Here is a 19,914-nt window from a genome sequence, read left to right as displayed (position 1 = left end):
TAATACACAGACCTCCCCTCCTCCTAATACACAGACCTCCCCCTCCTCCTAATACACAGACCTCTCCCCTCCTCCTAATACACAGACCTCCCCCTCCTCCTAATACACAGACCTCCCCCTCCTCCTAATACACAGACCTCCCCCTCCTCCTAATACACAGACATCCCCCTCCCCTCTAATACACAGACCCCCCTTCCTCCTAATACACAGACATCTCCCCTCCTCCTAATACACAGACCTTTCTCCTCCTCCTAATACACAGACCTCCCCCTCCTCCTAATACACAGACCTCCCCCTCCTCCTAATACACAGACCTCCCCCTCCTCCTAATACACAGACCTCCCCCTCCTCCTAATACACAGACCTCTCCCTCCTCCTAATACACAGACCTCCCCCTCCTCCTAATACACAGACCTCCCCCTCCTCCTAATACACAGACCTCCCCCTCCTCCTAATACACAGACCTCCCCCTCCTCCTAATACACAGACCTCTCCCTCCTCCTTATACACAGACCCCCTCCTCCTAATACACAGACCTCCCCCTCCTCCTAATACACAGACCTCCCCTCCTCCTAATACACAGACCTCCCCTCCTCCTAATACACAGACCTCTCCCATCCTCCTAATACACAGCCACTCTCCTCCTCCTAATACACAGACCTCCCCCCTCCTCCTAATACACAGACCTCTCCCTCCTCCTATACACAGACCCCCTCCTCCTATACACAGACCTCCCCCTCCTCCTAAACACCCCTCCCCCCCCTAATACACAGACCTCCCCCCTCCTCCTAATACACAGACCTCCCCCTCCTCCTAATACACAGACCTCCCCCTCCTCCTAATACACAGACCCCCTCCTCCTAATACACAGACCCTCCCCTCCTCCTAATACACAGACTTCCCCTCCTCCTAATACACAGACCCCTCTCCTAATACACAGACCTCTCCCCTCCTCCTAATACACAGACCTCCCCCTCCTCCCTAATACACAGACCTCCCCCTCCTCCTAATACACAGACATCTCCCATCCTCCTAATACACAGACCTCCCCCTCTCCTAATACACAGACCTCCCCCTCCTCCTAATACACAGACATCTCCCCTCCTCCTAATACACAGACCTCCCCCTTCCTCCTAATACACAGACCTCCCCCTCCTCCTAATACACAGACATCTCCCCTCCTCCTAATACACAGACCTCCCCCTCCTCCTAATACACAGATCCCCCCCCTCCTCCTAATACACAGACCTCCCCCCCATCTCCTAATACACAGACCTCCCCCTCCTCCTAATACACAGACCTCCCCCATCCTCCTAATACACAGGACCTCTCCCTCCTCCTAATACACAGACCTCCCCCTCCTCCTAATACACAGACCTCTCCCTCCTCCTAATACACAGACCCCCTCCTCCTAATACACAGACCTCCCCCTCCTCCTAATACACAGACCTCCCCCTCCTCCTAATACACAGACCTCACCCCTCCTCCTAATACACAGACCTCCCCCTCCTCCTAATACACAGACCTCTCCCTCCTCCTAATACACAGACCCCCTCCCTCCTAATACACAGACCTCCCCCCTCCTCCTAATACACAGACCTCCCCTCCTCCTAATACACAGACCTCCCCCTCCTCCTAATACACAGACCTCCTCCCATCCTCCTAATACACAGCCATCTCTCCTCCTCCTAATACACAGACCTCCCCCCTCCTCCTAATACACAGACCTCCCCCTCCTCCTAATACACAGACCTCCCCTCCTCCTAATACACAGACCTCCCCCTCCTCCTAATACACAGACCACCCTCCTCCTAATACACAAGACCTCCCCCTCCTCCTAATACACAGACCTCCCCCTCCTCCTAATACACAGACATCTCCCATCCTCCTAATACACAGACCCCCTCCTCCTAATACACTGACCTCCCCTCCTCCTAATACACAGACCTCTCCCCTCCTCCTAATACACAGACCTCCCCTCCTCCTAATACACAGACCCCCTCCTCCTAATACACAGACCACCCCCTCCTCCTAATACACAGACCTCCCCTCCTCCTAATACACAGACCTCCCCCTCCTCCTAATACACAGACCTCCCCCTCCTCCTAATACACAGACCTCACCCCTCCTCCTAATACACAGACCTCCCCCTCCTCCTAATACACAGACCTCCCCCTCCTCCTAATACACAGACCTCACCCCTCCTCCTAATACACAGACCTCCCCCTCCTCCTAATACACAGACCTCACCCCTCCTCCTAATACACAGACCTCCCCCCTCCTCCTAATACACAGACCTCTCCCCTCCTCCTAATACACAGACCTCCCCCTCCTCCTAATACACAGACCTCCCCCTCCTCCTAATACACAGACCTCTCCCTCCTCCTAATACACAGACCTCCCCCCTCCTCCTAATACACAGACCTCTCCCCTCCTCCTAATACACAGACATCTCCCATCCTCCTAATACACAGACCTCCCCCCTCCTCCTAATACACAGACCTCCCCCTCCTCCTAATACACAGACCTCCCCCTCCTCCTAATACACAGACCTCTCCCTCCTCCTAATACACAGACCATCCCCCCTCCTCCTAATACACAGACTCTCCCCTCCTCCTAATACACAGACCTCCCCCCTCCTCCTATACACAGACATCTCCCATCCTCCTAATACACAGACCTCCCCCTCCTCCTAATACACAGACATCTCCCCTCCTCCTAATACACATATATCTATCCTTCTCCTAATACACAGACATCTCCCCTCCTCCTAATACACAGACATCTCCCATCTCCCTCCTTAATACACAGACCTCCCCTCCTCCTCCTAATACACAGACATCTCCCCTCCTCCTAATACACATATATTTTTTCCTTCATCCTAATACACAGACCTCCCCCTCCTCCTAATACACAGACATCTCCCATCCTCCTAATACACAGACCTCCCCCTCCTCCTAATACACAGACATCTCCCATCCTCCTAATACACATATATCTATCCTTCTCCTAATACTGTCTCCCTTCCTAATACACAGACATCAGGTACACACTGGTCCTTATTCAGGTCAGTTCGCACGGGCCGAGTTTTTGCGCTGGGGTGCTTGTGGCCACGTCGGCGAACAAACTGTTCGCTGGGTGCACCTTCCCAACCTTGCGGCTGCTGGGCGGGGGGCAGGGGATCGGCGGACATAGGCTCTCGATGGTCAGTGACTGTCGAATGATGTGGGTGTTCCCAAGCAGGCTGCCAATGGATGTTTATGTAAAACAACCATTTGCAGCCAGTGTGTGCCAACTCACGCTGCGATTGGTTGGCTGCCAGGCCACCATTCCCAAGGTTGGGGTTTGGTTGACTCGCAAAGATGCGAATTCGGGGACAAGGTTGATGTATCAAAGCCCCACCCCCAATTCACGCAAATTCCGCGATTTGCGGGTCTGTGAGTTGGGGCGGGGGTAAAATTACGCCAATCACATGATTCGCGTCATTTTAGTCCCGCCCCTCCCACGGACCCGCGATTTGCTGCACTTCTTTCCCCAGCTCCGCGGGGGCACGGGGACTCTGGGGGGGAATGCGGGAGACTTGCCCACCTTCCCTGGGGGCTGGGAGGGGGACCCGATTTTCGGGAGACTCCTGGACATTCCGGGAGGGTAGGCAAGTATGCACAGAACTCATGCTTCCTATCATGACAGAACTATCAGGGCACAGGCATAAGTTACTGGTCTTTATGGTGTGTCACGTAGACAGTAGAGTCAATGAGGTTGTGCGCTTTCCATACTATCTCGTTCGTCTTACGAGCTGATAACCTTTCCCTCATTTCATTTACCTTTGTCCCTGTGTTGGATACCAAACAGAGAAATGGAGAACCACAAGTACAGTTAAAGCAGCTGTATATGGGAGTGTGTAAGGCTCCCTGTATTAAATGTGTACAAAGAAAAGAAGGTATACAGCACTGGGTTTGACTGAATAAAAGGCTAAAACAATTAACCAATAAAGTGCATTTATTATACACCAATAAAAAGACAATTACAATTATTGACTATAAAGAATTCTCTTAATAGGCCAAAAAATGGGGGATGTATAAAAAACAGTCTGGACGGGTATTGGTATACGAGCAATACCCGTCCAGACTGTTTTTTTTTTATAAAACCCCTCATTTTTTGGCCTATTAAGAGAATTCTCTATAGTCAATAATTGTAATTGTCTTTTTATTGGTGTATAATAAATGTACTTTATTGGTTAATTGTTTTAGCCTTTTATTCAGTCAAACCCAGCGCTGTATACCTTCTTTTCTTTGTCCCTGTGTTGCCTAGGACTGTGTACCATAGGTACACCCATGCCTGCAGGTGGTGGCACTGAGTGCAGCACTGCTGAGGTCGCCTGTATGTATGTTATACTGAGATGTTTAGTGCGAGCCACTGTTTATAGCTAATATGTTTTTCTAGTATTATGCATTATTTTTATGAATGAACAAAACTTTTGGTACTTATGTATTAGCAGGGCGCCCCTTACGTAGTTTGCGTAGTGGTGTATTGAGAATACCAATACACCACTATGCTGGCTATGTAAACTACGTAATTTACGCAAATTACTTAATTTACGCAAATTATGTAATTTACGCAAATTATGTAATTTACGTAACTGGAGCCGTGCTAATACATAAAGGATCATATCCCCACTATCCACGTCATTCCCCCAGTGTCCACATTTACTTTATAGTTAACTTTAAAAAGTGTGGCGAGCGCAGCGAGCCACCAAGCCAAAGCTTGGCGAGTGCAACCAGCCCCGCGAGGGGACTCTGATACGCGTCCCCTCGCGTGGCTCGCCGCGCTTCGGGCTCAGTGGCTCGCTGCGTTACCACACTTTCTAAAGTTAACTCCACGCCCATGTGGACACTGGGGGTATGACGTGGATAGTGGGGATATGATTGTGTTAGTGCGTGTTGTGTGTGTGTGTGTGTGTAGTGTGCATTATACTTACCATCCAGGATGTCCCCGCCGCCTCCGGCACTCGGCTCCCCGGACTCCCAGTCGCCATGACAGTCCTCCCCGGCGGGTGCAATTTACGCAATTAGCGTAGTGCCGCAAGGAAACCATATGATGCTCCCCCAGCGGTTACTACGCTAAATGACGGGCATTGCTGCCGTCTGGCTCAGCACAGCCGCCTGAATCTCCCGGCCGCTGAAGCCCCGCCGCCCAGCACACCCTTCCTCCCCCTGCCGCACCTCCTTCAGTCCGCCGGCAGCCCGACCTGCCGCCCGTAAGTCCCCACATATTAGCCCGGCTAATACATAAGTACCAAACAGTACATAACTTTTTGTATTTATTTTTAGAAAAAGCCCCCTGTATAGTTACTATGCCTTATTACAGACATTGGACCTTATTCTAGGCCATATGCTCCCCTGCGCGTTTGCACAGGGGAGTGATGGTTTGCGGCTATACATGTATGCTCACGTGCACCCGCATGGTGTGAGCGGGCATGGAGAATTGATTATTCACCGTCCTTTTCGCACCTGGGGGGGGGGGGGGTTAGCTGCCAGTGGCTGCGGCCATGCTGCCGCCCAGCGTTTCATGGGAGTTCCCATGGTAACTCGATGCTACAGCTGACGTCTACTAACGCTTGCAAAATCATTCAATGGTTGGCGATTTTGTTATGCTAAACATCCATTCGCATGCTTGCGGGGATTTTTGGCATGCAAGTGGGGGGCGGGCGTTCATGTGGGCGGTGCATAGATGACACGCAAAGCTGCAAAACTAACAGCTTTGCGTGTCAACCAGAATAAGGTCCACTATCTGTACTGGGAGTGCACCTGTGCCAGAATGGTCACTTGCTTCGGGGACTATTAATTTGCCATTACATTACAGGCCCTTTCAGTATTAGGGGCCCGATCTGGCCACTTCAGCCAAGTTTGCTTGTGGGAACGAGTGCTATCTTTAGATGGCATTGGTTTCCAGACCATTCCTTTGGGAAAGAGGTCACGGGCTGCAGAGAGCCACCCGAGCCATCATCGCACATGGGGGGGGGGGATGTAAGAAGAGGTGGTAAATGTCAAATGCGCTATGGAACTTATGTCCCTTGGCATGTATTACACCGCACCTCAGACCCAGCTAGTTGCAGGCTTGCTGACATGTCGACCCGGGTCGAGGAGGTGCGGTGTGAAAGCGACAAAGCTTATAACCTGGGTCGACCAACCTGGCATTTCGACCCGGGTTGTATTGTAAGAAGGGTTAATCATGGGTCTGGTTTTTTAAGCAGCATGTGTGTGATGTTATTATGGACCGGACACTCCATGGATTGTTTCTGAAACCTTGTTGCATCTATGGAAAAAAAAAGGTGTGCTCTGGGAGCAGACTGTCCCACCAGCCAATGGGCCCTGCTACCTGGTGGTCCACCCCCTCCTCTATTGCCAGGTTCCAGGCATTATACATTGCTGCTCTATAAGAGGGTTAGTTACCTGGTAGAGCAGGAACATGGCTGCTTGGTTTGTTTCATCAAGCAAAACATACAGATGACCAGCGGTCTGAAGTCTAACCCTAACCACCCCCCTTACCCCCTGTGGTTGATAGACACCCCCCCTGTGGCAAATGCACACATACCCTGAAGCATGGGTCCCTGCACTTCCCCCTGTGAGCCCTTCATGCATTCAATCATTTCCATGATGTAAGTGCCACAAAATATATACCCCCCCCCCCCATTTATTGTAATATTTGCTTGTTGGTTTCATGCTCGTTGCTAAGGGATACATGCTCGTTGCTAGGGGTTTCATGCTCATTGCCAGAGTTCATGCTTGTTTCCAGGGGTTTCTTATTCATTACCAGTGTGTTTGCTTGTTACCAGTGGGTTACTTGCTCATTGCCAGGGGCAACATATATAGAGATAGATGTCCACCTCCTGTATTATCATAGACGGCCATATGTTCTTCTCCATGCTCACTGACATTTGGTTCCAATGTCCATGGGATTATCACATGTAAGCTCGTTAATGACTAACTCATAAAGCCAGTATTCCCGTTACTGGTCTCATTTTCTCCCATTTAACTCACATTGTATTTGCTCACACGTGTAATGTAAATTAATTTATTGGGGAAGTGTTATTATGGATTGACGCAAATTAACCCATTGTCACGCAAAATTTCTAAAACTTTCTTTTAATTAGTTTCAAGTGGAAATCAGACAGTAATTAGGCTCTCATCTTGTAATACTTGTTAGAATCACCTGGCAGTCTATACAGGGAAATGGTAGGTCACTCGCCATACTTTAACAATGTTCTATCAGTGCACAGATTCTCGAAGGGATCGGGGTCTGGGCGTTAGTCTGGACTACTTCAGCAATGCCAGATTTGGGGAAGCACCTATTACGGACGACAGCTGTCAGTCTGAGCCACTAACTCTTGTATTCTAGCTCTAATAAAAGAGTCACATGAATCGTGGCCCCACGTCCCGGAGGCTCACTGGCTCAGCCTATTGGCTGCTGTGTATAGAATGAGCATGCAGGGGTGGGGACAGCTGAGCTGCCGAGTGGCACGCCCCGAGCCCAGTGTGATAGGCCGGTTTCACACACTCCGGCTCCTGCCGGATGGTGAAATCCCGCACGGCCAGGGAGCTGTGCCGCACACATTAGGGAGCTGTGCCGCACGGTTGCAGCCGGATCCCGCCACTGGAAGGGACGGCTGCCGGGCTGTGGCCATCCCTTCCATGATAAACTAGTGTGTGCGTCACGGCTCCCTGGCCATGCGGGATTTCACCGTCCGGCATGAGCCGGAGTGTGTGAAACCAGCCTTATTCCTCCCTCCGGGTCCAGTCCCGGCTAATGCATGTGATGTCATCACACCATACGCCTAACAAGGGGCCGGACAAAAATTTTGTGGCTAGGGGGGAGGGGCCTTCACTTCAGACCATTGATTTTCTCCCAGGTCCTAGGTCCTTTTGAGCAGCAGGTTATTTTCCAAAGTTTGTCCATAATTTACCTCATCCATTCTCTATTTTGACAGACTGCGGATTACCACACATTCCATATTATCTCCACTTCTTAATGGACTTTGCAGTGTTCATGGGAATAGAACAATTTGAAATCCTCCATGGGTTAATACTTTTCAGTAACCTTTTCTGGGTTTTGCCTTGAATGTTCTTTGATCTTCACGATGAAGCCCGTGTTTCGAAATGCAATAACTAACCTTGGGCATATCTAAGAAAAATACATGAATTATTACGTAATAAATTAAGTTTAATGTTTTTAATTGCCATTAGAATTCCACAAATACATCCAGTTGTTTCCATGACGTAAGAAAATAAGAGGTGAAAAATGTCAAAGGTGAATATTATTTGTAGTCAATGTGTATATGGTGTATCTTGTGTTTTTGTAACATTTTGCATATATGCAGTATAACTTGGGATGTTCTTAGTGGGGGGTTTTCCAGACTTTTATGACTTCAATTATTAAACGTTTTTTCCTTAACCTGCATATTTACTCCTTTTGAATATATGATTTTAGCAACTATTATAGCGAATTGCATTGTCCTGGCGATGGAGCAGCATTTACCGGAGGGAGACAAGACCCCAATGTCCGAGCGCCTGGTAAGTCTGATATGGAAGGACACATGGGAATTTCTCGCTGAGAGACACATTAATGCAGCCATATACAGAAATGCTCTATTGTACAGAACTGCTGATTATACAGATAAAGGAACTTTGGTGTTTATGTATGTTTGCATCATGGGCCTGATTCTGACTTGGGAATAGAGTAAGAAAGAACAAGTACAGTAACTGTGCACCTGGGCAAAACCATGCTGCACTGCAGGGGTGCAGATGTAACGTGCAGGAATAATTAGGTGTGAGAGGAGCTGAATTGCAGTGTCTAGCAGTTGTGGATAAAACTGTCTATCAGTTGTGGACTACTGTATATGCAAAGGCTTAGCTGCCATAGGTGCAGGGAGTGCAGCTGCTATGGGGCCCAGAGCAGAGAGGGGCCACCTTCCCTGTCACAGTTACATGTGTTATATACAGGGGTGTAGCGACAATAGGTGCAGGGGGAGAAGTTGCTATGGGGCCCAGAGCTGAGAGGGGCCACCTTCCCTGTCACAGTTACATGTGTTATATACAGGGTTCTAGCTACCATAGGTGCAGGGGGTGCAGCTGCTATGGGGCCCAGAACTGAGAGGGGCCACTTTCCCTGTCACAGTTACATGTGTTATATACAGGGATGTAGCTACCATAGGTGCAGCTGCTGAGGGGCCCAGAGCTGAGAGGGGCCACCTTGCCTGTCACAGTTACATGTATTATATACAGGGGTGTGGCTACCATAGGTGCAGGGGTGCAGCTGCTATGGGGCCCAGAGCTGAGAGGGGCCACCTTCCCTGTCACAGTTACATGTGTTATATACAGGGTGTAGCTACCATAGGTGCAGGGGGTGCAGCTGCTATAGGGGGCCAGAGCTGAGAGGGGCCACCTTCCCTGTCACAGTTACATGTATTATATACAGGGGTGTAGCTACCATAGGTGCATGGGGTGCAGCTGCTATGGGGCCCAGAGCTGAGAGGGGCCACCTTCCCTGTCACAGTTACATGTGTTATATACAGGGGTGTAGCTACCATAGGTGCAAGGGGTGGAGCTGCTATGGGGCCCAGAGCTGAGAGGGGCCACCTTCCCTGTCACAGTTACATGTTATATACAGGGGTGTAGCTACCATAGGTGCAGGAGGTGGACCTGCTATGGGGCCCAGAGCTGAGAGGGGCCACCTTCCCTGTCACAGTTACATGTGTTATATACAGGGATGTAGCTACCATAGGTGCAGGGGGTGCAGCTGCTATGGGGCCCAGAGCTGAGAGAGGCCCAATTTACCTGTCATAGTTGCACGTGGTATATACATATTTCACTGTTGGGTGGTACATAGGGGCTCTTATAAACTTTTGCTTTGGGGCCCACAATAAATCTAGTTATGTCCCTGCTCATTGTAATGTGGTATACAATGAACTAGGGGACATTATAATGTAACATAATATGACCTAGGGAGGGCATTATAACGTTACATAATATGGGGCCCTGTGATGTAGAGGCACTATAGAGTGACATAATATGAACCGGGGCACTGTATTGTGGCATATTACGAACCGGGGCACTATAGTGGGGCATATTATGAACCGGGGCACTATAGTGTGGCATATTATGAACCAGGGGCACTATAGTGTGGCATATTACGAACTGGGGCACTATAGTGTGGCATATTATGAACCGGGGCACTATAGTGTGGCATATTATGAACCGGGGCAGTATAGTGTGGCATATTATGAGCCGGGGCACTATAGTGTGGCATATCATGAACCGGGGCACTATAGTGTGGCATATTATGAACCGGGGCACTATAGTGTGGCATATTATGAACCGGGGCACTATAGTGTGGCATATTATGAACCGGGGCACTATAGTGTGGCATATTATGAACCGGGGCACTATAGTGTGGCATATTATGAACCAGGGCACTATAGTGTGGCATATTATGAGCATGTTGTTGCTTAGGGCACTAGAGAAGGGTATCTTTTCACCCAATTTATTGTCCAAATGTGTGAAAATTGTGTAGAAAGGCCTAAATCGTACGAGTGTATGGCCACCTTTACCCCTGTGACCTAGCTATATGTGACCACCTACAGTATGTATACTGACCTTGCTTTCCTCTTCCCAGGATGATACAGAACCTTATTTCATTGGAATATTCTGCTTTGAAACTGGAATTAAGATCATTGCCTTGGGGTTTGCATTCCACAAAGGATCCTACTTACGGAATGGCTGGAACATGATGGACTTCGTGGTTGTTCTAACAGGGTAAGATTCCTCTGCTTCTTCGCCACACGTGATAAAGATATGGTGTATTGTAATCTGTGCGTTATTCCAGTCTCACTTTCTCTGCCACCTGTCCATTTCCTACTAATACACAGGACGCTGTACATTAATACACAGATATCGGGGTCATACTTGCCTACTTTGATTCTCACCTGGGAGAAGCCCAGAGAGGCAACACGTCTAAGGGGGAGGACAAAGCTGACATCACTTGGCCACTCCCCCATGCCATAAAACTCCTTGATTCGCTGGTTGCGGGGAGGGGGGCTTAAATCACACAAAATGGTGCTAATGCGTCATTTTAACCACACCCCCTCTCCACAGACCCGCTATTTGCAGTAATTGAACCAGCAGGGATGGGGGTGCAGGGGCTCTGACCAGGAAGTGGGAGACTTTCCCACCTTCCCTGGGATGGGGGGGGGGGGAGGCCGTTTGGCAGACCCAATTTTCGGGAGCCTCCTGCCCATTCCGAGAGGGTAGGCAAGCCTGATCTGGGTACATAGTTGCCCCTCCTCCTAATACACGGAAATCAGGGCACACCGACCTCTCCCTTCCGCCTAATACACAGATCAGTGGCGGAAGTTGTGAGTGGTGGGCCCAGGTGCAAAAATATAATTTGGGTCCCCCTCCTCCACTCCAACCCAAGTTCACAATATGCCACACAGCAGTAGGTGGCAGCTGTGGCCCCTTAGATCTCAGGGCCCCCGGTACATTGCACTTGCTAAAATAATGGTAGTTCACCTGTGACATAGACATCTGGACACATAGACCTCGCCCCTCCACCTAATACTGACATCAGGACACAGCCCCCCCCCCCCCCCTCCTCCCAATACACAGGTCTTTTACCTGCTGTGAACACAAACCTGACATGTTTTGCTGACACACTTCCGTACACCAATGGACAATCGATGTAATCCCTCTCTCCCAGCCCTGCTATCGCTTTCATCTACAGAGAGGGGACCGGTATCTTATTCTGGAGCACAAGCAGCAATTGCCTTGTGATTTGTCTGCAAGATTTGTGGCTCACGGAACATTTCTGAGCCACCGTAACTAGTTCAGGCTTTAAATAACTGTCCTCATTGTTTTGTTCTGGCTGTGGCATTCTGGGAAGTCAGTCCACCTGGGAATTAATTTTATCACCTTCACTTTCAACTAATAGATCTGACTTGTCAAACATGGTCTCAAAACGGACAAACTTAATTCACTTTCATGGAACAGAGGGAAAAAAAAAAGGGGGGGGGGGGGCAGAGCAGCACCAAAGGGCCGTATAAGTGTTGTGTTATTTCTCATTTAGAATAATATGAGTTTATGATATAATTGATTACAAAAATGCCTGTTTTTGGTGGCAGTAGGTTTTCATTCAACCCCCCAAGTCTGCTCATGGCACTGTTAGTCTTTGGTTTAAGCGCCGCCCTTGTGGCCATGTTTAGTAATTCTGAGATAGTCAGGTAGACACCGAAGGCAGCTCAGTCAGCTGGGTAAAAACTGCCCTTTGCAGACATAATATTTGTCTTTGGAACCGTTGGGAAATTGATAACCACAAATAAGTTGACCAACGCGTTTCTCCATAATTAGGTTTCTTCATTGCCATGTGGTTTAACTCTTTTCTGTCATTTGAATTTGAATTAAATGCTTACACTGCAATATAAAATGAGGAGTAAACTGACAGTAAAAATCATATTCTGCATAGATATGATTCGATGCCTACATAAAATACAGTGTTTTCTTTCATACCAAAAAAAAGCGTTAATAGAGTTGTACAGAAGGTTTTTATGAAATAAAATAAGTAAAAGCATAGATACTGTGTAGTTTACAGATCACACCTGGCGTTACATCATCATAAAAGTTGGGAATGTTTACTCGGGCAGGAACTGATGTGATCGGCTATATATTCTCTGTATGGCGCTGCGGTATATATATGTGTGCGCTATATAAATAAGTCCTATGAACTCATCTCAGTGTGCTCGCTCAGACAGTGCCCAGAAGTTTAGTCACTTACATTCTTTGGGTTGATCAAGCTTTATCCTTTGTGTAATGGTGACCACACTACTCGGAACCAGAGCATTGGTTGTCTCTAAATTGTGCATTCCAGCCTTCGGCCAATGGGATGACCTCCTTCGTATTAATTTTTTCTAATGTTGCTCAGCAACTCACTTCTAACATTGTTGCCTGGTTCTAGGTATCCAGTGTTGCAGAACAGAGGTTGGTTATTTATTTAGTTACCTGTATAGTGCAGCATATTCCATTGCGCTTTACAATTGCAATCATTTGGCCATGAGGCAGTGGTGCACCCAGCTGCGATTCACAGTGAACTTGTGAAAATATGCTAATGACTCAGCCACCATATGGGGGACAGAGGAGCCCACTGTTGGTGGCTCACATTTGCCGCTCGCAAACATACGCAGAAGCATCAGAAACATTGGGGGCGTATCCAGGGCCGGTGCAAGGCACCAGAGCGCCCCAGGCGAGTCGGGGTGGGGGCGCCCCGGTGCCTGGGGGGTGGGGTGGTACCTGTATTATAAAACTGGCGGCATCGGCGTCCCTGCAATACTGGAGCGGGCAGGGGTGTCTGTGCCGTGGGGGTACCTGCGTATAAAGCTGCTGTCGGCGGCGGGGTCCCTGCACTGAATCTGAGCTGAATCTCAGCCAATCAGCGTGCGGCAAGTGTTTTCAAACCCAGAAGCGCTTCCCGCGCCGCCGCATAGTGCTAGTTATTCTCTATTCACTGCAGGGACCCTGCCGCCAGCAGCAGCTTTATACACAGTGACAGCGCCGCAGGTACCCCCGCGGCACAGACACCCCTGCCCGCTTCAGCACCTGCCCGCTCCAGAACTGCAGGGACGCCGACGCCGCCAGCTATATGCACATGCTGGGGGTGAGGGGCGAACTGCCGCCCTCCAGGTGCCGGCGCCCTAAGCAAATGCCTAGAGCTGCCTAGTGGTGGCGCCGACCCTGGGCGTATCAGCAGTCCGCTAATGCCACCCAAAGCTTTCTCAGACAGACCGGCTCTTCTAAGATGCCAGGGGGTTTTCTGTTGTGCTTGCTAAATACCTTTATACATAGAAGGGGCATAAACCATTCTGCCTGTATGTCTACCCACGTGTGGTAAATGCAGCCTAACCAAATGCAGTCACTGAGAGCGGGCTGGGTACAAAGCAAGTATGCCCCAAATATGACAAGCCCACACCGCCTTCACGCACCCTTCATACTTTTTTACACCCAAGCGCCATACCCATCCAAAAAAGACCACTGAATCTAGGATTACACCCACTAGGATTATCAACCACTGTTTAACTCCGAGGGTCACTGGGGCAGGTGTGACGCCCGCCCCTTGGTCAGATCCGGCTGTGGTTTATCGTTCCCCGATATCACAGACATGACCTTTCAGGATTAATTCCTCAGAAAATGGCCCATAAGGCCACTGTCAGTTGGTAGATCCGTAAACAACTCGATTCATCTGCTCTAGAATGGGAAAACACTGCTCTTCTAGCTCACCACAAGCTCTCTTCTCTCAGACTGATATCCTCAGAGGCCAGCTGAAGTCCCCCACACATTGCACTGCCAACCCCCTGAGAAAAATGCAGCGGACGTTATATGACAGAGCAGGCAGTGCTGACCCCATTCTCAAAAACATTGATCAAGGTAACAGAGAGCACATGGTATGACTGAGAAAATTTAAAGAAATGGTAGGGGCATCATCATCGTGCCTTCTATTATTCATCCGGACCATGCTGGCTTCATCCCGGGAGGGCAAACCATGGACAATATCAGATGTGCCATTGATCTTTTGACACCAAAACGGTGTTTCGTGGTCTTTTGTGTTCAGGTCGATAGGTAAATTTTCATCTGTAATCTCGGTTCTGTACCCGCCATTCCTAACTGGTGTCAGCCAATGGGTCCCCCAAATGTCTTCTGATATTTTTTCTTTTAAACGAATCCCTTGACAAAAAGGTTTAGAATAATCCATTGTATTTTTTTCTCTCCTGGATAATTTGGACCTATGCCGTCAGACTGAGCGTACTGTTAGGATCCTTTATTTATTAGAGACTATGGCATTTTGTTTTCCATCATATGTTTTCCGATATTTGCTACATACATAAGGGGACAGATCTACTAACGGTCCGTGTTTTCTAGATCCCCTAGCTGGTGCACAGCTGTAGCATACCTCCCAACTTTCAGTGGTGGGCCAGTGGGACCTTCGCGTGCGGCACAGCCGCATGGGTGAAATTTGGGGGCATGGCCTTTGAATCGCGACACTCGTGCACACCCCCATTTTGCCGCCACTGCCCCTCTGCCGTTGGGTAACATACACTGTGTGCATGTGCACAGGATCTTTTCACCGCTGCCCAGCGGGTGGCAGCGTTGACTCCCAACTCTCTCTCCCCCCCCCCCCCACCCCCCCGAGCCGCTGGGACACTGCTGGCCCCGGGCAGGATGCTGGAACGTCCCCAAAAAATGGGATGGTCGCATGGAAAACGGGACAGTTGAGAGTTATGGCTGTAGTCATTACTAACTTTCACATGTTCAAACATGCTGCATTCATTCCTACTATACTGTAGGTCCACAGGTTGCCTGAGACACATGGACTGTTGTCACAAGACCTAATGCCGATGTGGAAGGAAGCAGTCCTAAGATGCCTCATTGGAACACCATTGCGACCATGAACTTACAAAAACTGGATGCCGGGCACCAAAACACCGATGCCAGTTCCAGGAAACAGTACTTACCTCCCCCTCCCATAAGGCAGGCATGTCCAAACTACACCTCCCAGCATGCTTTGCCATAGTTTTAGCATTCCCTAACTGGTACAAGTAGTTTCACAACAGCTGGAGCACCATAGTTTGGACATGCCTGCCCTAAGGCCATGTCTAAGCAGCTGGGTGTGTCTGTGGCCACAAGCAGGGTCAAATTATGGTTGGTGGGGGCCCAGGGGCAATGAAGGTATCCCCACTACAAACATTAGTGGCAATACGCCCCCCCCCCCCCCCAATGTGCCCCCCCCCCACACACACACACACACAGCACCAAATGCTGCTTGCTCACATGATCTCTGGGATCACACTCAGATTAGCAGAAGGATACTGAGAAAAAAGATCCAAGGTTAACCTCCAAAGAAATACAGGGGGTTATTGGGGTTATTCAGACCTGATTGTTGTCCTGTGAATTCGCAGCCCAGACGATTATGGATGGACTGCGCAAGGCTATCCAGCAATGTAATCCAGAGTCTTTCTTAATCGCTAGCCTTACGCAAAGTGATTGACAGCAAGCTTGCTTTCGTGGGTGGTCTCTGGACGTTTTCTGGGCGTGTCAGTGAAAACCCAGGTGTGCCCAGGTGTTTTCAGGCAAGACTTGTGATGTCCGCTCTGGCCCCAGTCAGACTGTTTCTATCGCACTGGCCAAGTTTGACCTGGGTGCACACAGTGGGAAAACCATTTGCAGCTGATCGCTGATCAAGCCTTTCTCAGCCTTGCACAAGCAGGGTGGTAGCTATCTGATCACAGGGCTGAATAACCCCCACATTCTGAATCCCAGGGTCAAGATATGAGAGTGGGTTCTCTTGGAGCAGACCCAGGAGGCCTCCACTTAAATCCAAACCGGAATATTCTAACATGCATACTGACACAGTGCTTCTGGGAATAGGACCTTTGGACAGATAAGTCAAAATTGGAGCTGTTTGGCAATTCACATCAGCTCTAAGATCACAGATGAAAGAAATGAAGCTGTAATAGAGAAGAACCCAATACCTACGGTGACCCATGGAAATGAGGTTCTACTGTACAACCCCCCAATGTGTTATGGATACACTGGAGTGTATCTCTGTGTTCTGCAGATACCCAAGCAAGGACGTGGCCTAATTCTATATTTCAAACATTATGACGTGATGAGGTATCAAGCCCAATGTGGCCTATGGAACAGCTTTAACCCTGTTACAATATGGACACATTTGAGGCATACAATCATGGAGTAGCATCTGCGACCTTCCCCCCGTGCCTCTCCCAACATTCCCACTCTTTGACACCATAGTATTATGTGATCTTATTGCCACCAATCTTATTACCCTTGTTTCCACCCTGGCTAACTAATGCCCAGGTCTTGGTCAGCATGGGATCCAGACTTGGGAGAGTCTCTTGTTGATGAGAACTGGCACGAGATCCAACAGCAGGTGGTTGCCAAGTCCTTTTGCAGAAAGATTCCAGAAGCTGTATACGTGCTGTTAGATTGCTGGTGCTGTGTTCCTTCCAGGGTTTACAGAACGAACCTACAATAGATGCATCAAATGGATGTTCTGCCTTTGGACTCATTCGCTGGCTTTGTCCCTGTCTAGGAACCTCTTGGATTGGGATAAATAATCTCCTACAGTTATTCCTGCAGATAATTAGTCCTCTCCCAGGTGCCTCTGCCTTCCCCTTGGGGAATCTTCTGCCAAACGACAGCAAAATAAATTGATTCAACAGGCTGCTTCATCAGCTACTTTGCAGTTCACGTCAGATGGGAATTAACCCTCCACCCCCCTCTCTACAATCAGCTCTTAATAGAATATTGCATGGAGATGGTGTAAAGCATCTATTCTTTAAGGTCTGCCACGTCTCCAACATGCATGTGCAGTAGAAGTTGAGGCTTCCCAGCGGTTCCCAGCTATGGAGATGGGACAAACCCAAGTATATGAGGAGCATCAGGCCGGCCACTGGTGATGGAAGCGGGCTTAAGGGAGTGTTACTGAGCAGTACTCTACAAGACAGCAGCATGGAGCACAGTGAATGGAGGAATGGTGGAGGTTGGGCAGAGCCAGCAGCAGACTAAGGTGACTCAACCTATTCTGGGCCCAGTGCATAACCAGATATGTGTAGGGCCCAAAAGTAAGAAATGAAGGACCCCTATGTACCAACCAATGGTGAAACATGTATATATATATATATATATATATATATCACATGTTACTTGAATAGGGAAGGTGGGCCCCTCTCAGCTCTGGGCCCCATAGCAGCTGCACCCCCTGCACCTATGGTAGTTAGGCCCCTTGGCCGAGCCCCTTTACCTGTCTTCAGTGGTGCAAGTAGGAAAAAGGTCTTAGTGGTACTGTGCCGCGCGCCGAAGGAAAAATGGGCGTGGTCAGGGGGTGTGACCAGGGGCGTGGTCATATGACACTAGGGGGAGTGGCTGGAATATTGCACGCCAAAGGCACACGGCCAAAGTTTACACAGTAATGCCTGTTACGCGTCACACACCCAATACATATGGCCCATACCATAATGCCCGTTACACATTATTCCCCACACCATAATGCTCATTACACCGCACAACTGATGCCCATTACTAATAGGCCCACACAGTGCCAGATATGCCCCCACAGTGCCCCAGTGCCAGATATATGCCCCCACAATGCCACACATATGCCCCCAGTGCCAGATATGCCCCCACAGTGCTACACATATGCCCCCAGTGCCAGATATTCCCCCACAGTGCCACCCATATGCCTCCAGTGCCAGATATGCCCCCACAGTGCCACACATATGCCCCCAAAGTGCCACACATATGCCCCCAAAGTGCCACACATATGCCCCCAGTGCCACATATGCCCCCACTGTGCCACACATATGCCTCCAGTGCCACATATGCCCCCACAGTGCCACACATATGCCCCCAGTGCCACATATGCCCCCACAGTGCCACACATATGCCTCCAGTGCCACACATATGCCCCCACAGTGCCACACATATGCCCCCAGTGCCAGATATATGCCCCCACAGTGCCACACATATGCCCCCAGTGCCAGATATAATATGCCCCCACAGTGCCACACATAAATGCCCCCACAGCAGCACAACTCACCAGTGCTGGCTGTGTCCGGGGCAGTCAGGTCCTCTCCCCCCTATAGTCCCCCGCTGTTCTGCTTCCCTGGGGAGGGGAGGGGGAGGGAGCGCATCTCCCGTTTCTTCTGCCTGGCTCTGTCTATCTCGCGGGCTGGCTCCTGATTGGCTGCCAGCCCGCGAGCGCTGATTGGCTGTCGCCTGACAGCCTAGTCTGAGTGACACAGGGAGGGGAGGGAGAGAAGCGCAATGCGCTCCCCTCCCCTCCGCTCCGATCAGCTGTGGCGGGGCGGCGAAAACCACGCCCCCCGCCACTTACATATGCGCGCATGCGCATTACACACTTTGGGGCAGATTTGTTATGGCGGTACGGGGTACCGGCAGTATTTCTTTTAATGGTACGCCGTACCGACCCGTACCGCCATACTTGCAGCGCTGCCTGTCTTGTAGAACTCTAATATTCTTTCTGATTCCTGGGACACTCACCTCAATTACTAATTTGATGAGAACATCTTCTATGGAGTGTGGATTGTTAGATAGACAGCCAAAAGGTAGAAATGCAATAGGTCGACCAGGTCAAAAGGTCAGACACATGCAAAGGTAGATCGGTACTTGTGTAATATCTGGGCGCCCGATTTTTTCATTGCATCGCATCGCAATATAGTGGCATACAATTCATGCGATGCGATTTTTCATTGTAAAGACCCAATTTTTAGTTGTATAGTCACCCATGGGTGATTTCATACCCTCACTATCCAACTACACATGGAATTGATCTTATATAGTGTGGCGAGCGCAGCGAGCCACCGAGCCTGAAGCGTGGCGAGGGGCCGCAGAATACATGTAAAGTAATCCGCGTCCCCTCGCTGCGCTCGCCACACTATATAAAATCAACTCCATGCGTAGTTGGATAGTGGGGGTATGAAATCACCCATGGGTGACTATACAATAAAAAATCTGGTCTTTACAATGAAAAATCGCATTGCATGCCGTAAGTAGTGGCATGCAATGATAAAATTGGGCGCCCAGATAATACACAAGTCATGTCGACCTTTTGACCCTGTCCACCTTTTGGGGTAGACCTAGTGACGGTCTATTCTAGACACTGTGGGGGAAATTTACTAAAGGAAATTTGTAAAAAATAGGTGTATTTGTATCCAGAAATACACTTATTTTTGACATTTACTATCCCGAAAATATGGCAATTCATATTCGTATTGATAGCACATCAATACGACTACAAATTGCCGTATTTTCGGGATAGTAAATGTCAAAAATA

General features: G+C 49.4%; 1 protein-coding gene across 14 annotated transcripts in view; it reads left to right on the top strand.

The window, feature by feature from the left end:
- The window catches only part of CACNA1A (calcium voltage-gated channel subunit alpha1 A), a 243,911-nt gene that overhangs the window by 59,928 nt on the left and 164,069 nt on the right, over window positions 1–19,914 (top strand). For all 14 annotated transcript variants that reach the window (XR_014473620.1, XR_014473621.1, XM_083185296.1 and 11 more), the window contains exons 2-3: window positions 8,465–8,570; window positions 10,672–10,811. Coding sequence is in view for 12 of the 14 variants with exons in the window: in XM_083185296.1 (XP_083041422.1) it covers window positions 8,465–8,570; window positions 10,672–10,811 (246 nt within the window). In the remaining 2 variants the exon portion in view is untranslated. The remainder of the gene's footprint in view (window positions 1–8,464; window positions 8,571–10,671; window positions 10,812–19,914) is intronic.

Source organism: Crinia signifera, chromosome 4 (assembly GCF_055691185.1).
Source record: "Crinia signifera chromosome 4, ASM5569118v1, whole genome shotgun sequence".
Taxonomy (NCBI): Eukaryota; Metazoa; Chordata; class Amphibia; order Anura; family Myobatrachidae; genus Crinia; species Crinia signifera.
Note: the sequence above shows the minus strand (reverse complement) of the source record. Positions and strands in the feature narration are given on the sequence as shown.